The following is a 22,580-nucleotide window of genomic DNA, read 5'->3' as shown; positions in this document are numbered from 1 at the left end:
TCTTGTAAACTCTCTCTTTCACATACACACACAGAGCTCCAGAGATACCTGACCTGACACTGAGACAGACATTGAGAGTGAGTTGAGAGTTTTTCTCTTCTGTCTTTCTTCGTTATATTTACCAAAGGTTATGATCAGAGTTTGCCCTAGCAAGCCCAAGATTGCAATTCATGTAAAAAACAGAGCATTCTGATACATCACAGTAGGAATATAGCAAATAGTAAAATAAACTACAAAGAGATCTGAGAGTAGATGTTGGAAACTGCAGATTTTTTGAAGGTGCAGAGTTAGTCTTCAAAAAAACACAGTGCATGTTCACAAAAGGAAAAATCTGTCATCATTCACTCCCCATCATCGTTCCAAACCTGTATGACAGAGACTAGGCTTTCAAGCTCTAAAAATTACAAAAAGCACCATGAAAGTACAAAAGGAGTCCATATGACTAAATGACGAAATAGTTATTTTATAAAGGGGTCTTATTATGCCCTTTTATGAAGTCTTGATTTTGTTTTTGGGGTCTACTAGAATATGTTTTCATGATTGATTGTTCAAAATATGCATTATTTTTCACATATTTTTCGATGAAGCCCCTCTTTCCGAAATACGAAATTTGCTGTGATTGGTTGGTTAGCTGGCCTAGTGTATTCTGATTGGCAGCACTTTAGCATGTGTTCGGGAAATGTCCCACCCACCCATAACTGCAAGATCTTTTCTAGTGTGAATTTTTAGGCGTCAATTACAAATGAATTCAAGCCCGATTCAGACCCTGACAATGTTAACGAACAAGCGGATCAGGCAGAACGGATTTCATAATACGGACTTCAGAATACTGGACTTCACAGATTTCACTAGACGTTTCAATCCACCATTTAAGTGTGATATTTGTTGGAAACTATGGAAATACAAACAGTAATCGATCACAAAAACAATGTTTAACTTTCCTAATGAGCGGTGAACCATATACCATCTTACAAAAGTGAGAGCTAACAAAAGCAACAGAAAACAAGCTATTCTCCATAAAATGTGCAAGGCACAGGTAAACGTTGAGGTTATAATGTTCAGGAAAAGTGTTTCAAATCAATTTTAAGCACTCTCGTCTGCCTTAGGAAGGTCAAACAAATGGGTGTTGGAAAAGTTGTTGTCTACGCAAGTGTTGCCATCAGTATTATTATTTTCTTCACACAAAGGTACCATATGACTTTAAACTATTTGGAATGCAGTGCACAAGTTACATGGACTTGACTTGACTTTGAATACTGGCCCCTGGTCACCACTGCAACATGGCATGACAGCATTGTATGTTAATATGTTATATATGAAGAGTTCAGATGCAAAAGCCTCTAAATGCCATTTGAAATTTTCTTCTAAAATGACCATTTTTATCAAGCTTGTATATTTAAGTTCAGTAATTTCACTTAAATGACAATTAATAGGTAATCTTCATTGCTATTTAAGTGAAATTACTGAACTTAAATATACGAGCTTGATAAAAATGATCATTTTAGAAGAAAATTTCAAATGGCACTTAGAGGCTTTTGCATCTGAACTCTTCATATGTTATAGGTATTTTTTGTATTTTATCCCTTTATGTTGTATATGTTATATGTATTTATTATATGTATTTTATCCCTTTAATGTTACATTTTATTGTTGTGTCTCTTAATAAAGAAAGCTTTGTGTGAATTGAGTTTTTCAAGTACAATGTATTTTCAGAAAGTGTAAATGCTGAGCAGGTTTTTAAACAGTCTGAATCTGCCTATACAGAAACTGCTCATGAATCTGAAAAGTGATCTACTTTTACTTTGCCCACAAACTCTAATATGGTATTGGATAATATATAATATATATAATATAATATGGCTCTATATGGTAATATATTTCATGCTGTGGTCCACTTGGAACACATATAGTGCTCACAGTATTCTATGTCACCCCAGGGAAAGGCCTAATGCAGGATCCCATGTCACAAGTGAGAGGCAAAAGAACATTTGATATGACAAGGAACACAGAGGGGTTGAATTAGAAAAAGTCAGCGAAGAAAACAAAAGATTTGAAATTGAGAATTGAAAGGAAAGAATCAAATTTTGTGCCTGAAATATAGAATCTGTGCAAACACAGCAAAGGGAAATCTTATTAGAAAGACAGATTGAGCGTAAAATGATGGGATTACAAGAGATAGGATGGCGAGACAGTTCATATGCAAGTACGCGTATGAGAGTGCTTCTCAGCATCTCATAAATCCTTCATGAAATATGAGCAATAAATCAGTGTGAAAGCGATGGAATGACATCAAGGCACAGCCCTCGAAATATCATAGCATGAAGGTAACAGGCAAAGACACATTCATACACATTCAAACTAATCCCCCAGACCTCCTTGTCTGTCTTCATCTCATCTGTGTCTCCTCTGTATTTCACTTATAGTGCATTGCCACCTCTTCACCCGTCCACTGGTCTCTATGTTTATGTCAAGCTCAGGGCACTGCACTGAGTTCCACTGGGGCCAGACAAATATTAACCTATCCACCTCTCTCTCACACAGTCCTGCACACACACAGACACAGGCACATACACACATTTATATTTTATATTACACTGAAAAATATTCACTCAGAAATTACTAGAACATTTCTCAAAAAATTACAAAGAAATGGCAAATAACACATTGAATTAAACATGAATTTTGAAGAGTTATGTGTTTTTGCTTGGGTCAAATTTTGACATTTCTCAAACCACATGCCTACCTTATCGTTAAATAGAGAGATCCAGCTTTAATAATCTCAGTATATTGGGTTTTGATAGGTCAGATGAACTTTTGAAGGGAAAATAAGAGGTAATTTATCTAAATATCATTATTTTTGCATGAATCAATCTCAAAAGAACATGTTGGTTAAGCTGTTATCTGACCTGGTTTTTCCAGCAGGAGTGAAAGTAAGAGTGACTTGAATTGAAAAGGATAAGAGGGAGGGAAGACAGGTGCCAGGAAAGTGTATCAACACTGAAATACAGAATATTTCTGATTGTCTCCAGCCCTCCTTTGACAATTACAGACCCATGATGTGTGAGTGTGTGTATTTTCTGTTTCATTTGCTGTGGGTCTGCCTCCTGTGTGCTCCTGTTGTGAAGGCTTATTGGATAATAAATCATCAGAGACTGATTGTAACAAAAATGATACAAGCCATTCGCTTTGTCCTCTGTCCGATGTCATTGAATTCAGACCAGGGCTCACCACCATAATTGAGGAATGTTTTGATCGATCGATCTATCTATCGATCTATCGATCAATCTATCGACCTATCACAACTTTTGTTTCTGGGACTGAGGAACTATCAAAGTTGGATTTATGTTAGGTTCCAGACACCAAGAATAAACTAACTTACAGTATGTTCATAACTGATCTAAAATAAAAACATCAATAAAGCATTTCTGATCTTAGTGTAGATGATGGCTTACTATAGACCAGGGAATGAAGCATTAGACATAAGAAAGCTTTTATGAAGCTTTTTTAACAATAATAATAAAAAAAAAAATAATAAAAACAAGAGCTGTAGCCTTAATGTTGGAAAATCAAAATGGTTATATTTAATGTAATACCAGCCTTATTATGATCATCCAATGACTACTGCTGTTACCTGTGGCTTGAATGACACAAATGTTATGCACAGTTGAAACTGCATAACACATTATTGCACGCTTTCTCAATATGAAACCAACCATAATCCACAGCTAACGTACCAGCATCACCTTTAGGTTAAATTGGCCCACAGAAACATATCATCTCACAAGGACATCATATAAACCCTTTGCTAGCTGTAAACTTTACCTGAACACTTTAATTTCCCTTTCACCTACTTTTTTCGAAGTCAAACGGCCAAATCGACTGTATATGTTCCCAACATGCTTAAATGCTTAATATATTTATATATGAAGAGTTCAGATGCAAAAGCCTCTAAGTGCCATTTGAAATTCTCTTCTAGAATAATCATTTTTATCAAGCTTGTATATGTAAATTCAGTAATTTCACTTAAATGGCAATTCATAGGTAATATTCATCTTACATATACAAGCTTGATAAAAATTAACATTCTTGAAAAAAATTTCAAATGGCATTTAGAGGCTTTTGCATCTGAACTCTTCATATATATATATATATATATATATAGGCTATATACATGAAGGGGTGGTGATGGCACAGTGGATAAGACACAAGCCTTTGGTGTGAGAGACCCGGGTTCGAATCCACTGTGAGACACCAATGTGTCCCTGAGAAAGACACTTAACCACTAGTTGCTCCAGAGGCATGCGACCTCTGACATATGTAAGTCGCTTTGGATAAAAGCGTCAGCTAAATGAATAAATGTAAATGTACATATTAAGTCTCAACTTGACATCGAGTCATGGTCCTATCGAGAATAGCGTGGAATTTTCTCATTCAAAACACTGCCTGCTGCTCCTCCTGATTGCTTTTAGAGGGAAAACCTGCTCATAACTGCTGGTCTAGGATCAGTTTTCTCAGTAATGATAGCATATGGATGAAACAGATTTGACAAATCCCCCGTATATCAGTGTTTACGCTCTGGAGAGTATCAAATGTTTCTATTTACAATATGTTTTTGCAGCATTGAGCAACGAAGCCAATCACAGACATATCTGTTGATTTTTTTAAAGCAATGGTAAATCAGATTTCACTCACCGATCAATCCGCCTATAGTTTTTCCTGCAATAGTTTTTGCTAACATAGTGTAGCCGTTATGTAAGTAAGAGATTCTAGTAAGAGATAACGGAACTTGAAGATGAATGACAGCTTTTTTAGTGATTATAAAGAGACCCCCCCCCCCCCCCCCCCAAAATACACTATCTGACATACCTGAAAAATCCTAACTAGCACAATATAATAACCTTACTGCCCCTAAAACCATTTTCACAGTGAAGGTTCACTCCAGGTGTGCAATCTAGGTCTGTTAGTACAACTTCACTTCTACGTACTTCTAAATTCAATCAAATCTTCAAAATCTACTTTTAAATTGCATGTAAATATATTCCAATTGACAGAACAACATTTAAAGCAGCACAGAGACAGAGTATTTAGAAAATCTATGAATAGCTTACTTACAATAGAGGGAATGCATTGACGTCACTTTCCCGCCTGAACAACCCCCCTCAGCCTGACTAAGTGGCAAAAGATCTGCTGCGTGACTGGATTTAATAGGGGAAACTGCGAAAATGCAACTAAAATGAACAATTTTATCAATTTAAACTAAATGCTGGACTCAATATTGTTCCTTACTACTTACTAAAGATCCAGTGATCCATGGATATTGAAATGCAGAATCGTGTTGCCTGACATTTATGTTTGCCTGATTTCAACACCGGGGAAATAAAAGCAATATAGACTCTAAATGGCTAAAGCAAATTTGCCCGTGAACGCTTTATATAAATACAATATAGGTAGGTCTAAATCCCGGTGATCACTTATATCAGTGTTATAGTCTATATATGAAGAGTTCAGATGCAAAAGCCTCTAAGTGCCATTTGAAATTTTCTTCTAGAATGATCATTTTTATCAAGCTTGTATATTTAAGTTCAGTGATTTCACTTAAATGGCAATGATAATTACCTATTAATTGTTATTTAAGTGACATTACTGAACTTAAATATACAAGTTTGATAAAAATCATCATTAAAGAAGAAAATTTCAAATGGCATTTAGATGCTTTTGCATCTGAACTCTTCATATCATCATATGGTCCAACCCTAAAACTTTATAGTTTTTTTTTTGGTCAGTGTTTATTAAAAAGCATCCAATAATTCAGAATATACAATTATAAATATATGTCATTGATGAGTTGTTAAAGGGATACTCCACTTTTTTTGGAAATAGGCTCATTTTTCAACTCCCCCAGACTTAAACAGTTAAGTTTCACCGTTTTCGAATCAATTCAGTCGATTTTCTGATATTTAGAAGAATATCAATAACCAGACAGTTTCTGGTCTCATTGATTTCCATAGTATATATTTTTTTTTTTCCTACTATGGAAGTCAATGAGACCATATACTGTCTGGTTACTGATATTCTTCTAAATATCAGAAAATTGGCTAAATGGATTTGAAAACGGTGAAACTCAACTGTTTAAGTCTTAAATCTGTTTAGGATCACAATATGTTGTTTTCTGAATCTAGACAGTCATCAAAACAAAATGAAAATAGAGAAGACATGAAAGTTTAGACAGAAAATAAAATTATACTTCCTAAATCAGTAAATAACTACTATGTGCCTAAGATAATTTTCACTGTGAAGGGTCACTAAAATCTCCTGATAGAAAGAGCTAAATTAAGGCACAAACACTCAGACACACACATTCTCACACACACAAACACATTAGCAGAGAGAAACCTCTTACATTGTCTCGTCGTTCTGAAACTCCAGTTTTCCCGACACTGCCTCATAGTCCTCCCCTCCACAAGCTGTCGCATCCACTGTATGGTACGGTACTGCCACCAGACCACGTGCTCCTGATGTCCTCTGGACCTTCACCTGCATGATGCCGATGCTTTCGCTAACTCGTGTCGATTCGCTCTCAAATGAAAAAATTCCTGCGTGGTCGTCATCGTAGATGGTCACGGTCGCGGTGTGGGCCTCACCAAGGGCTGCGCTTGGGGCAGGTGCTCCAGTCTCCAAAGCAATAGGATGTCCATCAGCCCAGCCAACTATACGGGGATTGCTCAGGCGGACATAGAAGTATTCGTCTTCCTCAAAGATGTCATCATCAATAATGCCGACGGTGATCTCTTTAAGGTTCTCGTTAGGTTTGAAGACGATTGTGCCCTCAGCAAATTCATAATCAGAACCGGCATTAGCTGTGCCATCTTCTGTGCGATAATCCACCTGGAGTTTCGCATGAATAAACATTTGAAAGGATCAAAGATCTTCCTTGTTCTCATTAAATAAACAAACGAAAAAATCTATTCCATAACTTGCATCATTTAATAGTCAAGATCAGAGAATAAGTTTTGAAGTATCCTATTCCCTAGGAAAAACGAATAAACTAAAGAGTATATTACTTTAAACTCACCTTAACAGTACACCCAGCATCTCCTCCATGCCTTAGCACAGAAAGTTTTAAGGAACCACAGTTTTCAAAGCACTGGTAGAGGGCAGGTTCAAAGTCTATTCTTGTGACATGAGGGTCATCCTCCTGCTCTCGGGGTTCCCCACCGCTGACCACTTTACGGGCCTGATCTGCTGCGTGTTTCTTCAAAATGTTCCCCGCACCAATCATCATCCTTGTCGCCTGAATGCGGTAGAAAGCTCTGCTCTTCTGCTGCTGTACCAGAACCTGCGAAGGTAGGTTTGGGAAAGTTTTTTTTATCCTGCAGTTAAGTTTCAGACTGCTTTCTCAAGCTGTAAAACAACTATTTTAAATTTGCAGCATGTAAAGTCCGCACCACAATCAGCACTAAATGGGATTTTTAAAAATAATCACTGTTTTCAAAAAGGTTTACCAAACAATTCCCTAGTCTTGCACTATTTAGACAAACAGCTGGTGTCACCACCAATCTCACACCATTGATAAGCGATTGGGAGCAAATGAGCAGCCTAAAGAACCAATAAGCAATTCATTTGACTATCCGACTAATGTGCATACACGCTACAACCACATTATCCAGATCCGGTGCGATTCAAGTTGAAATAAAGCATTTACATTACATTTTTTTTAAAATGTATTTAAAATCTAGGCTATTGTTATAGTTCAGTTGACAGCTAATAGACCCCTTTTCAGTTGGTAAACATGCTGAAGTTTTTTTGTGGGCGGAGCTTAGGTGGAGGCAGAACGATCCCTCTGGCCGCTTCCCTGACGCTATTAGCAAGTATTGTTAGCTTGTTTTTTAACAATGATGGAGAAAATCTGATTTTATCCTAATGTGTAAGGTCACTCAGTGTCCAGGACCGCGATTGTTATTTCCAAAAGTTATTTTTAACGGACGGAACCAGATTGGCCGACCCGTAGCTACCTACACGCTCACTCAATGCATGGACGATCTGACAGGATTAATGTTACGTTACCTCGGTTGAGTGGCCTGACTTCTACACCTACCTTATAGAGAAACCGATCGTAAAGAGAAACTGAGGGCATATAAATCTTTAGATGCCTATACTGTAACTATATGGTCCTGTACAAGACTTGTGTGTACGATCCGCAGTTCTGCCGAGCCAACGCCGAGGCGACGACAATGTAAAGAGTGACATTACGGTGCGATTTTAATGATGTGAATATTTTCTAGAAATAAAAAATTCCAGATACAGCATTTTCATCGCACCAAACAACATAACAAGATTACATTCAAAAATAGTAACAATAATTTAAGCTCCTTATTATGTAGCCGAATCTGTGCTGGTTTGTATTGGCCGCCTCCAGTTTTCACTTTATTTTGCTTCCAGCAAAAGGGGTCTATAGTCAAATAGTCAAAATAAACAGAACAATGTTTAAAATAGCACAAGACAGTGTTTATAGTTTTGGGGAAATCTATGAATGGTTTAGTTACAATTGTCTACTAAACTAGGAGAGTACTTTAATATTATAAAAATATACAATACACACAGCAGTTTAAAATGAACAGGCCTGCAAAAAAATAGAACGTCATAAATTAGATTTAGAGTTGAATAGAGATTAATGCAAATTTTCACAAATTCTGGGCAAATTCTGTAATATTAGTTTAGGATAAAAATGTCATGTTGTTTTGTAACAACTCAAAGGACGTCTGCAGATCGAATTCAAAAGAAAATGAGAACAAAGAGAAGAAAGTTTTGGTTATTTTTTTCTTTTAAAGCTGCACTGTGTGATTTTTATTCACACAGTGCAGCTTATCACTGTGTGATTTATATTTTAAATGATTAAATAATTAAAATGTGTTAATATCTTTCTTCTTTTTAACCTGATAGTTGGCCATCTCTATGAGCTGCTCCATGTCCTTGTCAGGATGTCTTTGCTTCAGTTCCTTTAAAGTTCTGGCCATATCTCTTCTGGCCTCGTCCTCTTGATCCCGTCCTCCATGCCCACTTTCCCCTCCCAGGACTCCATCCAGATGTGTTGTGATTCCATCAATTTCAAGCATGTCCATCTTTGTGAATCCTGCCTCCTTGCCAATCTCCTCCCCTCCCTCGGACACAATAATTCCATGGCCCTTGTCGGTTCGGTAGCGTTTGCGAGCATACTTGTAAAAGAGCAGTCTCCGATCAGCGATCCAGGCCTGGACCACGCAGAGAGGAAAGAAGAGGAACGTCAACACTGCTTCCCACACTTCCACCTCACCAGGCGAGAACACCGAGATGATAAGATAGAGCCAGACGTAGGCGAACATGCTCCACGCCGCAGTCACGAAAAACACACGAAGATGTTTGACCTTCCGCCTTTCACCATCAGGTACCACATAGATGCAGATCCCGATGATCACAAACATGTTGAAGGCAGCGCTGCCCACGATGGTGCTGGGACCAAGAGAACCGGCCTCAAAATTATGCCCACAGACCTCAATGACCGAAAGCAAAATCTCAGGAGCTGATGAACCCAGAGCCATGAGAGTCAGATTGGAGACGGTCTCGTTCCATATGCGAACAGTAGTGGTGACCGTTTCACCATTGGATTTCTTTGTAGTGATCTCTTTTTCTTGAGAAGTTATAACTTCGATGGCAGTCATGAAGCGGTCAGCAATTATCGACATTCCCAAGAACATGTAGACTAGTGCCACTAGGTACACAATGGCACGAGCCACTTTGTCACCAACTGAGGGATTTAGAGGATTCCACACTGGCAAGAGGACCCCGTCTGCACACACGTCATTCTGGGAACAGTTGGAGGTAGATTGGACTGTATCTTGGGAGTCAGCTTGAGAAGGGATAGAGAAAGACAGGAGAAAGACAGGGAGGATCAAGGGAATGAAGGAGATTGGGAAAATGCGGGTTGAACTGAGGGACAAAGGCATGGTGAGGTGGGGCCGATCTGTTTCTGCAACAATTCTTCACGCCACCTAAGGAGAAACAGAGAGACATTGGGTGAGTGAGTTTTAAACTCTGACTTGTATTTTGTTCAAGAAAATAAGAAGCTAATGTAACCCCTCACACTCGGGTCCAACTCGACCCGCTCCGAGCGGGCCTCGAACCTGGGTCTCCGGCATGAGAGTCAGGCGCGCTAACAAGGAGGCTAAAGACTGCAGCCTCTAGCGTCTGTCGCTAGAGCGTCTATCGAGATCGAGGAGTGAGGTTTACTCGCACAGCAACTACTAGCTGGCCTCCGTTACACTAATAGAGATGGAAATTCAAATATGCTACACTTTACAGCACAGAAACCTGCTTAGAACTAAAGTACCAAGTCGTACTCAACCAACTCAAAAATAAACCAACTCAAAAATTGGTTTATTCAAACCTTCATTTTTTTTGTTTAGTGAACTCAATATTCAAGAGAAAATTATGAATCATTTTGTTACATAAAATAATTATTTTTTTTTCATTCAAAAGTAGCAAAAAATTATTTAAGTATTGAGGTTGTGGCCATTTCTATAAGGTGTGAAAATCCTTCTTTCTCTTGTCACTGTCTCTGTACGGTTGTACAGCTCTCTCTGTAGTGCTGTCTCACCGCATTAATTCTGCTTCATCTCAACGTGCCTACACTTTCGTACTATACATCCCTCTCTTTACTTCCTTCATACACATTTGATCTGCTTCTTCATTCAATCCCTCCCGATTGCAGAGTTGACATATTTGCCCCTAGCTTCTCAATTTTTTCATCATCTCATCTCATTATTTCTTTAACTTTCTTGACCCCCTCTCCTAAATCCACCACTTCATTGGGAATAACATTATAAATATGAGAATACAGTAACAACACACCCAAAATTCACTGTACTGTTCACAACTCTCAATATTAAGATTGGTGGCCATTTTTTTATTGACCAGTTCTTAAACTTTTACCGTAGGAGAGGAGACATTATTTCATAAGCTGCCATTCAATACACATGGGGATTATCAAAACAATAATGAACATGAGAGTCCAGAAAATTTTAGACACTAGCAAAATCAATACAACTATTCGAGACCTTACACAAATAAACTGCACATACACACAGAAAAATGTGCTGTGATGTCATCAGTAAATAATGACTGCGTTAATAACCTAATGGACGGCTTATAAGTGTGTGTGCAGAGGGAGCTGTCTGAACATGTTTATAGGCTTGTATACTAAAGTCAGTAAGTCCCTCTCAGATCTGTAATGTATGTGCGTTTGCACACGCACGTGTGTGTGTGTGTGTGTGTGTGTGTGAGAGAGAGAGAGAGAGAGAGAGAGAGACAGCTTGAATGGAGAGTGCTGCTGTTCTTGAGCTTTCTAATGCTGAGAGCACAGTGCTGACTCAGGACGCACACACACACACACACACACTGACACATAAGATAAATTAAACAGGTCTTGCAGACTGTGTACGTGTACTTGAATGGAAAAAAAAAATAGAGCCTTAAAGAAGATTAGTTGGTTGGGTCACCAGTGAGGGGGCGTTTTTTCTTGAACCACAGGCGCTTTTGGCCCTGTGGAATTTCAGAAAATAGTCTCTCTTAAAATACACTTTTCTCACTCATTAGATGTTCAATAGTGTCCAACAAACTACATACATCACAAGAATATTTTGTTTACTCTGAACCAACATCAATATGTCCTGTCCACCACAATATAATTTCTACCACATTATGTATTATTATGTATAAAAATGATATATTATGTTCAATAACATTTCTTTTACATTTTACAGTACATTATAACAAACAAAAAGTAGTTTGCATGTAAAGGACTTACAAGTGGCCTGATGCTCACAGTAATTTATATGTTCAACTTAGTTAATTTAAATGACAATGATTTTTGTGCCTTAGAGATTAAAGTGCAGAGTATCCTGCATTTTTGTGACCAAATGGACAGTGCATGTACAACAGCGCATATGTGACTTGAGCACTTGAAAACTACTAGATAAAATAATAAATCATGAAAACCTAACAAATGTGTCTGTCTGTGTGTGTGTATGTTTATTTACTATATTTACAACCAGATTTGTCGCCTAATATAAGATTATATTATATTATATATATTACCTTACCTCTAACCTTAACCTAGCATTGTTAGCCTGATAAACAGCCATGTCCAGCAATTATTTATTCTGAAATCTGAAAATTTGTGGATAGGTGACTACGTGATTGAGTTGAGCAGTAAACTCCTCTACACTCTAAAACTCTAAAACCTCTAAATATTGGGTAAAATATGGACAACCCAGCCTTTGGGTTAACATTTTTAACCACACATTTGGGTTTGTCCATATTTTACCCAAAATTGGGTTAAACCAACCCAGCATTTTTTTAGACTGTATGGGTGGGGTTTGAATAAAAAAAAACATGGATTAATAATTTGCTGTGTATAAAAATAAATCAACAATATGTTGATATATAAAACATATCAAAAATATGTCAACATTATTATTAATATTCATTCTATATGTCTGTGGTGACAAAATTCACTCATGGTTCACTGCACTGGGATAAAAAATCTGTTTTACTAACACATTGCAAAATATGTTGGGGGCACCACAGTGAGATTTAGTGGTGCAATAAAAGTGCAGTAGCATCATAATTTCTCACAGAAAACTCAGGATATTCAGATAAAACTAGTTCCCTTTCGAAAGGGAACTTGCAATGCGTTACCAACTGAGGGATGCTCTGAGTGATGATATGGGGAACGCCCTCCACGTGAACCGATTTCTGAAAACGGCAATCAAATTTGACCGACGACAGCCATGACGTCACTACTAGTGTGACCCAGAAGTATAAAAGGGGTGCCTAGAGAACATCTTATCCTCTTTTCATCTTCAGGGACTGTTTTGTCTGATTTGCAATCACCTGAAAAAGGTAAGAACAAATATGGCAAGTGATAAGCGTTTCAAAAAGTCTGTGGATCCGTGTCTCAGCTCTTACACCAGATGGCACACACAACTTGTGCGTTTACTGTTTGGGTGAAAAGCATGCACAATCAGCTCTTGAGAGACCTGATTGTGCAGACTCAGAGAGTTTTCCACTAAGAAAACTCTGCTCTTCTCAATGGAAGAGGGACAGGCATCTGGGCCCAGTGGTTCGGGTCTCACTCGTGCTGATGCACTGCGGAGACTCGGATCATGGAGTTCACAGATGGAGCTTGCTGATGAGTTTTTAAAAGAGGTGTTTCTCCATCATGCCCATCAGAAACTCGCATAAGTGAGCTGCTGGACAAGGATGTGTCATCTCTTACATCCTCTGATGTAACATCCAGCAGCAAGTGCTCTTCTGGCACCTAGCCCAAGAGAGCAGGAGATGACTGATGAGGGTGAAGAAGAGATACAACTTGAACCCTCACAGCCTAAACTATCCCGAACTATCCCACTGCTGGAGAGGCATTGGCACTAAAACCCCTGGCCCTGCCTTCCAAGCCACTCAAGATGACATCTCGGTTGAATGGCAGGGCCTACGCGGCAACAGGTTAGGCTGGGGCTGCCTTATACACGATGTCTGTGTTGCAGGCAGCAGACCTGCTGAAGGATTTGGATCAGGGGCAGGGTCTCTCTACTGCCATTGGACGAGAGAGGCGAAGGCGCGCTTGGCTACATTTAAATCATGGATTCCGCTGCGGCCCGAATCCATGCCCAGACAGCCAAGGGAGCCTGGCTCATTCCGGTTCTAAGATCAGAGACAGGGCCGGAGTGTCACAGTGCGAAAAGGACCCAAAAGCGAAAGCTGGTTGCAAAGGTTTTTTGAGGATCAGATAAATGTTGAAAATTCCGATCACCGGCAATTTAGGCGGAATGAAACTGAAAAAGACCAGACTGCAACCAGACAGAGTGAAAGGCACAGGTAGTTGCTGTCAGGAAATGCACACAGGAGATGATGAGCGCTGACTCCACTTGGTGGATACAGCAACACTAACAGGCTTGGCACAGGATAACAGGTGATATCTCTTGTCTGATACACACACAGGACAGGACAGGACAAGATCAGGCAGAGATAATTCACAATGCTACATGACATCATGACTTTTGCGCAAACATGCACGCCACTTTCAAGTCAAGTGGAGTTATCTATACGCATTTTGAGTTATCCGCGTGTATGCGTGTGTGTCTATGCCGTTAAATGTCTGAGTGATTCTGCGCGTATGTAAATGCCGTTAAATGTCCTGGGGAGCGATATTTTTTTCCTAGGATGGTAGGGGAAGACTCATAAATGCTATTAACCCCATGACGGGTAGGTCATATATTTATATATACAGTAATATAACAACATAACATCACGACTTTCGAGTCAAGTGGCATGTTATCTCTACGCATTTTGAGCTATCCGCGTGTATCCGCGTGTTTGCGTGCATGTCTACGCCATTAACGTCCGCGTCATTCCGCGTGTCTGTACACGACGTCAAATCTCCAGTCATAAATGCCATTAACCCCAGTGACGGTTAGGTTTAGGGACGGGGTTGAGGTAAGTCATATATTTATATAACGTTAAGTCAACGGCGTTCATAAACACGCTGAAAAGCGATTATGCGTGTTGATAGCACGCCAAATATGGAAATACGAATTGCCGTGACATACATACGCCATTTTACGAGATCAGTCTGTACAATGATGAGGCGTCTGTAACGGGCATGAATGAACAAACAATAAACCAACAAAGAAAGGATAAGAACACAAGATCTAAATGGCAAGAAGATTAGGGCAAATGGGAAACATGTGAGAAGATGAGCGAAGGCACAAATGCAGATTGAGATATGAGAGTGCGAGAGTGACCGTGAAGGAGAGGGAAACGGGACACGCTGATTTAGATAGTGTTCAGCTGTGTGAATGCGCATGTGGAGGAGAGGGAGAAGAGAAACAAGTTGAGGAATTAAACTTGACTCCTGACACAGAGGTTCAGCATCGCCTCTCGCACTCCTCCTCCTTCTAAAAGATAAAGTCGTCGCACCTCAAGGAAGAAGAGGGATCTGAGGGAGGTGATCCAGCACAGATGCTCCCAGTGCCAGTGAATGATCCCCTTCCTCTGAGGGTAATTAACAACCATCCTGTCCCCTCTTCTTGATATGATATTTTCCCATTAAACGGAATGCTTATGAAGGTCTGAAGTCGGGCTTGTTAGTGAGTAGGGGTGGGAATCTCTAGACACCTCACGACTTGATTCGATTACGATTCAGAGGGCTGCGATTATCGGTTATCTAAATCTTTTGTTTGTGTGTGTGTGTGTGTGTGTGTGACTATAAATACTTTGTTTTAAAAGTACCAAGTAATGAGCCATGAAGAATTATCGTACAATATATTCTATTAACATTGCAAAGAACCAACAGGAAAACAAATTTGTGGCTGAACTAGCAGTATACTTGTAGTAAGTTAATAATATAACAACGACCGGTACAGCCGAGTGTTTTTCCTCGTCTGGGTGGAAACGTGTCATAGCTTCTCATATTTGTTGTGTTTACGAAATATTTTATTCTACAAAGCTTACAAATAGTGTGGCTCTTGTCCAGCTCCTTTCCCCCTTCAACTTCATAGAAACCAAAATATTTCCACACGTGAGCTTCTAACGAGGAGGGTGTTTTGATTTAAAGCTCAGTCATCGCAATAAATACATACAATACAATAATAAATGTTTTTTGGAAAATCGATTTTTTGATGTTTGAGAATCGATTCAGAATCGTCCACATCCGTCCACATAGCTTTGATATATATAATTTTCCTAGCTAACCCTAAGTCTGGTTTCACTATTGTTTCACTATTGTTTAACTATTTCACAGAGTCAGAGACTCTGATTAGGAAAACAGATGGTTGTTGACAAGACTAGGTCAGTAGATTTGATCAGGTCAGCATTCCTGATGGAATTTCTGCTTGACTAGTGACTGGACGGCACTCCTTTCGGACCCCGTGGTATTATTCCCTTAAAGGAACCCCTTCAGTGGTAGCTGTTGGTTTCAAGCCCTTGAGCAGCCTTGGTAGTCTTTTCCTTGTTTTGAGGCCTCTTTGAGGCTTATAGCTTGGGCAGTGACCGTAGGGAATAAGGTCACTGACAGTGTGTATGTGACCCGAATGGGGAGTTTTTTTGTCATTTCAGGTTGAAACTGCCAGTTCTGACGTTTGTCACAAGCCATAATTGGCATGCACTCCCCTCAGCATGGTGAACCCATGGCATCATCGACGCAGTGCGAGTTTCCTTTTGAAAGGGAACATCTAGGTTACGACTGTAACCTCTGTTTCCTGAGACCAGGGAATGAGACACTGCGTCATTAGCCATGAGATGCCTGCTGAACAGTCCCTTCAGACGAAAGTGGATGGCATGTTCTCTAGGCGCCTCTTTTATACTTCCAGGTTGCACTAGTAGTGACGTCAAAGGCTGTCGTCGGTCAAATTCGATTGCGCTGATTGGATAGCTTTTCAGAAACCGGTTCACATGGAGGGCGTTCCCCTTAGCGTCATTGACACAGTGTCTTGCTTCCTGTTCTCAGGGAACAGAGGTTACAGTTACAACCTAGACGTTTTCATAACATGGTACAAACTGGTAAATGCAGCAGAATTTATAAAGTTGACTGATTCAGCTCGCTTAAGGCCTACTTTTTCTTTGAGTATGCAAGTCCATTGGTGCATTTTATATTCCTGCAGTTGTGTTTGTGTGTGTAGATGCAGTCTGTTACTGTGGCTTCACTATGGAAGGCTTGACATCTTCTCAGCATATGCCTCATTACCATCTCACCAGTTGTCTTGTCTGCTCTTGACACACACACACACACACACACACTGGAGGTGCTGGAGGCCGTGCACTCTGTCTGTCTTAAGGCACACTATTCATTCCCTCCTAAAATCTTTTCAATCTTCTAAAATATGCAGACAGACATTGGCAAACTATGAAAATACATTCATATTTTGCTCTCTCTTACTTGAAGAAGCACATTTTACAAGCTGTTTTACAAGCTGCCAAATATAGCACCAGGTATTTTCAAAGCTTGCCTAACTCAGTTAGATCCGGGCTTGGATCCACAAGTATGATCTTCCAGACCTCTCCATGGGTGTTCTACAGTCTACCATGCCCGTATTTAGATCCCAATGTAGTTGGGTTCAGAGTTCCCCATTCAAATATCCACCCCACAATGGTTTAACCCAAAGTGGAGAGCCACAGGCTGAATGGTGATGTTGAGGATATAAAGGGTGGAGTGTGGGTTATAGTATAGGGTTGACCAAAAAGATTACAGCCTACTATATGCATTTCCATAGTTTTCAATGTGAAACAGGTTCCTTTGGTGTGTTTTTATAGTGCTTAAGATAGCCACCAAGTTTGTAAAAATATGTATTTTGCTTTGAGACATCATTTTGGTTCACTGATGCATGCAGCATATTTTGAAAGCTGTTTTATACTAAGAAGCACAAAACATTGTGATGAGGACATGAAAATAATGGAGATTTCTTTGCAGGGTGCTTACTGGAAGTTACACCCTAGAAAAAGGGTTTTTTACACTGCACTGATAGGCCAGCGGTGATGTTATATGTTTTATTTGATGTCTACACAGTACCTTAGTAAAAGTACTAGTAAAATAAACAGTGCCAAACACTGTTTATTTTATTGATACACCACTGGGAACGGTTAAAGGAAACCAGGTACATTCCATTTTATATCATACAAGTGCTAATATACTCAGTCGGTGTATTAGTGGTGGTGTCGATTAACTCTTTCTGCAGGTTATGCGGTTATGCCAACAGATGGTGACAAGCAACTATCTTTATGAGTGAGTCATTGAATTATGTGTTTAATCAATTACAACAACACAGATTCTTTAAATGACTTAATACAGTAAATCAAATGTTCCTGACATTTGAAAAAAAAAATCAAGTGCCTGTTTTTCAATATAAAGTCTGCATGTTTCTGTGTAAATGAGCGGGGTTGATAAGCCCAAAATCACATACATGCATTATAGCTGTGTATTTCTACTCGAGAACGCTTTGATCATGCACGTGAAAGTGTTTGAGTGTAAATACACAGCTATAATGCACATAAGTTATTTTGAATTAATATTTAATGTCAATAAAACTAATAGTAGTGTTGATATAATTTTAAGACTGCTGAACATTGGAAGGGAAAATTAACTTTACCACTCTCCAAGAGCCCCCTAGTGGTCGGGAGCATTTAGTCTTCTCTAAACTACAAAAATTACTGATATAGATGCCAATACAGCTTTAGAACGATATCAAATCAGAGCAACATGAAAAGCCAACAACGTAGGCTATTACACGATACGTACATGATATTAACTGTAAAAGCATACACAATCAAACCAACTAAGGTACCGTATCCAGACACAATATATTATTTTAAACTAACCATTCGGATATGTCCTGCTGTAGCCGCTGAGTTGCAACTTCTTTAGGTGATTCTCCATCCGGATCAGATTCTGAGTCAAACTGGAAAGCTTGAACGATTGCATGTCTTCATCCACTGTAAACCTTAGCGCATGGTACCATGGCCGCAAGCTGGTCAAGGCCACACCTCCACCCTCCACATTGCCCCCCCTCTGTCTTCCTTATTAGCATTTAAAGCTACAGACACAGAAATGGCACGTACTAAGGAAAGCTCATTGTGGGACTGGCTCGTAGTGGCTGTAATTCTGCACCAAGGCTGAATTTTGGGAAAGAGACTTCAGATACAGTATTAGGGGACCAATAAGGCCTATCCGCAAGTTTCCGAGGGGCGCTCCTGTAAAAAATAAAGTGGGTGAAACTTCCGGTGAGGCGGCGGAAGTAGCATTCCAATGGTAATTTCTGTGTTAGTTAGCGAAGAGGCTAGCTGTTTTTCTGAGAATTATTTTACTATTTAAAGACGCAAATCTTTACGAGAGATGTCGTCACGGAGCTCAGGGACAACATGTGCTGTTCGTGGTTGTATGTATACCCGGACTAAACTAATTCAGTGGCTTAAACGTGATTGTTTTGAACATAAGCTGAAAACGAAATCAGAGTGATCCTGCCAGAGCCCGTCTCTGATCCTGCCAACGACTGTAGTTTCCATCACCTCCCAAAAGACGACGAATCTTCCTGTGTACATTTGTTTAAAGTCTTAATATTCTATAAACTCTACCAGCATGTGATACTGTTCGCTACTGATGTTACACCTAAACTCAGGATCAAAGCCTGTGTTGACAGAATACCAAATGTGCAGTTAATGTATTCAAGTAGCACATTCATTTATAATTTTGAATCAACTCCAAACCGCAATGACTAAGTGTGTATTTTTTTATTTGTCAGCTCAAACAACTGTCTGTCACCATGCCTTGATGAATATTGATTATTAATAATGTTATTATACTCCCAATCAACTACTGCGGAGGGTAAAGGTACTGTTATTTCACCCTTTTGAATTTTGTTGAGGTTGTGCTCCCACATCGTTAGCTAGTTTGGATCGCTATAACTTGAATGACTGTCAACTGTTGAATGAACGAGTGTCAAGCATGTCAAGTTCGTGCTTTGTTTACTTCGAACCGGAATACGCGCCCACTTTTGGCGCAAGGCCTCATGGGGCGTAGGAAACTTGTGGATATAAAGCATCCAAAAAGCAGTTTTCATGGGACTTTTAAGCAATGTTTTAATAACTCAAGACTAAAAGACACTGCTTTTGCCCTGCAAATGTTTCTAAATAAGAATGTTAACACATGGTTTACAAATGCATAGTTTTTCCAAATCTGATGACCCAGGATTAATTGTGTTAACCCAGGCTTTAGCAATATCAAGTGCGAAAAGCCTATTTGTTTCCCTATTACACAAAAAAGTCCCTGGAGCATTAATTCCTTCAAAGAGTTTTGTTGGAGGTGCACAAGCTGAAATCCACTACAGGCTCTGTGGGCAGGGCCACTACTACATGATTAGAAAAAGTGCCACGACTTGCAGAATTAAGAGTCCTCGCACTCTCTGACCTGAAAGACTAAGTTTGAGAAACTACTATTTATTTAGAAAAAAAAAGTAAAAAAGTTTTTTGCCCTAAAGTTCACACAGATAGGATTTATTATTGATCAAAATGAGCTTGACATGAGCTCTTGTCAATAAGTAACAGACTAAAATTGGCAATCAAGAGTGTCCTTTGCTGACAAGAGTTCCTGCAGGGCTAAGAGTCTAATAATGCAGCCTTCACGTGCTGTCGGAATTATCGTAAATACAAGTTCTCTTACGAGAGGTTCTCTCATACTGCATAATATCTTACACTACAGGAAAATCTCTTTTCCACAAGATATTGAAGCCAAAAATGACCCTTAATTTTGAATTAGTGTAAAATGCGTTGCGGCAGCATGCAGACGTCGATCATAAATCCCCGAAAATATTACAAATCATAAATCCCCACAAATATTATTCAGACAATTGAACTAATTTTTACCTGTTTGTAAAACGTGATCTGTGTGATTAATTGCAATCAACTTGTGGTTAATTACCAAGATACACATGCATGCAGGTAAAATAACATATCATCCCTTATCGGGAGATTTAATATTATGCAAGACTGATCTGATCCAGACCTGTATGAATAATTATTAATTATGAAACTCCCCATATCAGATCCACCCAGAGTCTTTACAGTTCACAAAACCCTCGACTGGCCTGTCACTGAGGGAGAATGATCTGGTCATCTGCTTCCTTAAAGGAACTAAGAGGCTGAATCCTCCCAGACCTGTGCTTTATTAGTTTTGTGTTATTGTTAAAGTAGTGCATTTATGAATAATTATTTGAAGCATATTTTGTTCAGCTAGTTCAAAACGCAGCAGCTCGAATTCTTACCAGAACCAGGAAGTATGACCATATTAGCCCCGGTTTTGTCAACCCTACATTGGCTGCCTATTAAATTTTTAAATATTGTTGATTACTTACAGTACAAAGCACTAAATGGTTTAGCTCCCCAGTACTTGAGTGAGCTCTTAACGCATTATAGTCTTTCACGTCTATTGCGATCTTGGAATTCCGGCCAGTTGTTATACCTAGAATATCAAAATCAGGCGGGAGATCCTTTTCCTACTTAGCACCAAAACTTTGGAACAATCTTCCTAACATTGTCCGGGAAGCAGACACACTCTTTCAGTTTGGAAGTTTGGCTTAATCAGCCAGAACCTGGAACACATCCCGTAAATCCTGATGTAATTGGTACTTCATAAGAAGGATGGCGTCTACGCTAATATTAGTGTCTCTATTTATCCCGAGGGACCCTCTATGGTGGACCTGTGCCTGGACCAATCCCAAATCATCCTTCGATGACAGCCATCGGCACTGATCCTCAACAACTCGTCTCCATACCGGCGTGATTACTTCGACTTCCAAACAAATGGAAATGGACAAATACTCTTAATGTTCCGATCCAATTTGACTTGTAATGCTGCCCGAATCACACAGTGTTCCTTCGTTGGCCAGAGGAGAACTGGCCCCCAACTGAGCCTGGTTTCTCCCAAGGTTTTTTCTCTATTCTGCCACCTGATGGAGTTTTGGTTCCTTTCCACTGTTGCCTTGGCTTTTGGAAAGCTTAGTTGGGGACATTGTATTATTTAATTCATGTCATCACTGTGAAGCTGCTTTGATACAGTCTGTATTGTAAAAAACGCTATATAAATAAAGGTGACTTGACTTGACTAATCCACCACAAACATAGCCTGTATTTGATGGAAATTCCAGAATTCTCAGCAACTTTGAATGGGAATCCAAATATCATTGATCATGGTTGATCTTCTTTTTGACAACAAAGCCCTTGAACGTGACAAGCTCATAATTGCGACTTAAAAAGTAGGACATTCCCGATAGCATGTGAAGGTAGCATGAGGCCTGAGTTTAGAAACCTGAAGGTTTCCACCACAGCAAATAAACCTTTTCCAATAGCCCAATTTGGCCTTGTCCGATGGGGTTTCACCATGGAAAAGGCATTTTGAGGTGGGAAACATCATCTTTGCTAACAATCATTTGAGTCAGTTACCATTAACATCAGTATCCATAGGCCAGGGGAACAAGACAATGTCCTCACCCCTTATATTTTCAAAACAGTAACAACTTAGGTACCTGCAGAATTTATTTCTAAATACATTCTAGCCAGACTAACAGGTTATTTCCTTCTTGTGTATTTGTCCCATAAACAGCTACTTCAAACACTGAATTTGATTCACATGACTCTGTAACTCTATGCTGTCTATTCTTCACACTTGTGTGTCAAAGACTACGCACATAAAGAAAAGTCAAAATTCATAAAGTAACTTTTTATTATGTTAAAGTGTGTAGTTATTTATTTGTATTTTATTTTACTTTTGCAACTATCGGGTTGACTAGCACTGAGAATGCACTGTCTAAAGGACTGTCTCAGAAGGATTCTTATCTTAGTGAATCCATTAGTAGTGATCAATAGGAGTAAGTACTATCATAAATAAGACATAGTGTGGAGAAAATAAAAGTGAGATAAGAAGAAGAGAAGACCTACTGATGCATATCTGGTATCAGTTTCATTACCAAATAATTTGTAGGCTGTTTTTTAAAAGGGCTGAC

The 22,580-nt window shown here is 39.3% G+C and overlaps 1 protein-coding gene across 2 annotated transcripts in view; it reads right to left on the bottom strand.

Annotated features, from left to right (window-relative positions):
- The window catches only part of slc8a4b (solute carrier family 8 member 4b), a 95,221-nt gene that overhangs the window by 39,948 nt on the left and 32,693 nt on the right, over window positions 1-22,580 (bottom strand). For both annotated transcript variants that reach the window (XM_039669551.2, XM_039669550.2), the window contains 3 exons: window positions 8,934-10,025; window positions 7,073-7,336; window positions 6,401-6,885 (listed from right to left, as the gene is read on the bottom strand). In XM_039669551.2, the coding sequence (XP_039525485.1) occupies window positions 6,401-6,885; window positions 7,073-7,336; window positions 8,934-9,980 (1,796 nt within the window). In that variant the 5' untranslated portion in view covers window positions 9,981-10,025. The remainder of the gene's footprint in view (window positions 1-6,400; window positions 6,886-7,072; window positions 7,337-8,933; window positions 10,026-22,580) is intronic.

Source organism: Pimephales promelas, chromosome 1 (genome assembly GCF_988280905.1).
Source record: "Pimephales promelas chromosome 1, fPimPro1.hap1.1, whole genome shotgun sequence".
Taxonomy (NCBI): domain Eukaryota; kingdom Metazoa; phylum Chordata; class Actinopteri; order Cypriniformes; family Leuciscidae; genus Pimephales; species Pimephales promelas.
The sequence above is the reverse complement of the archived record's forward strand: the minus strand, read 5'-3'. Positions and strand labels throughout refer to the sequence as shown.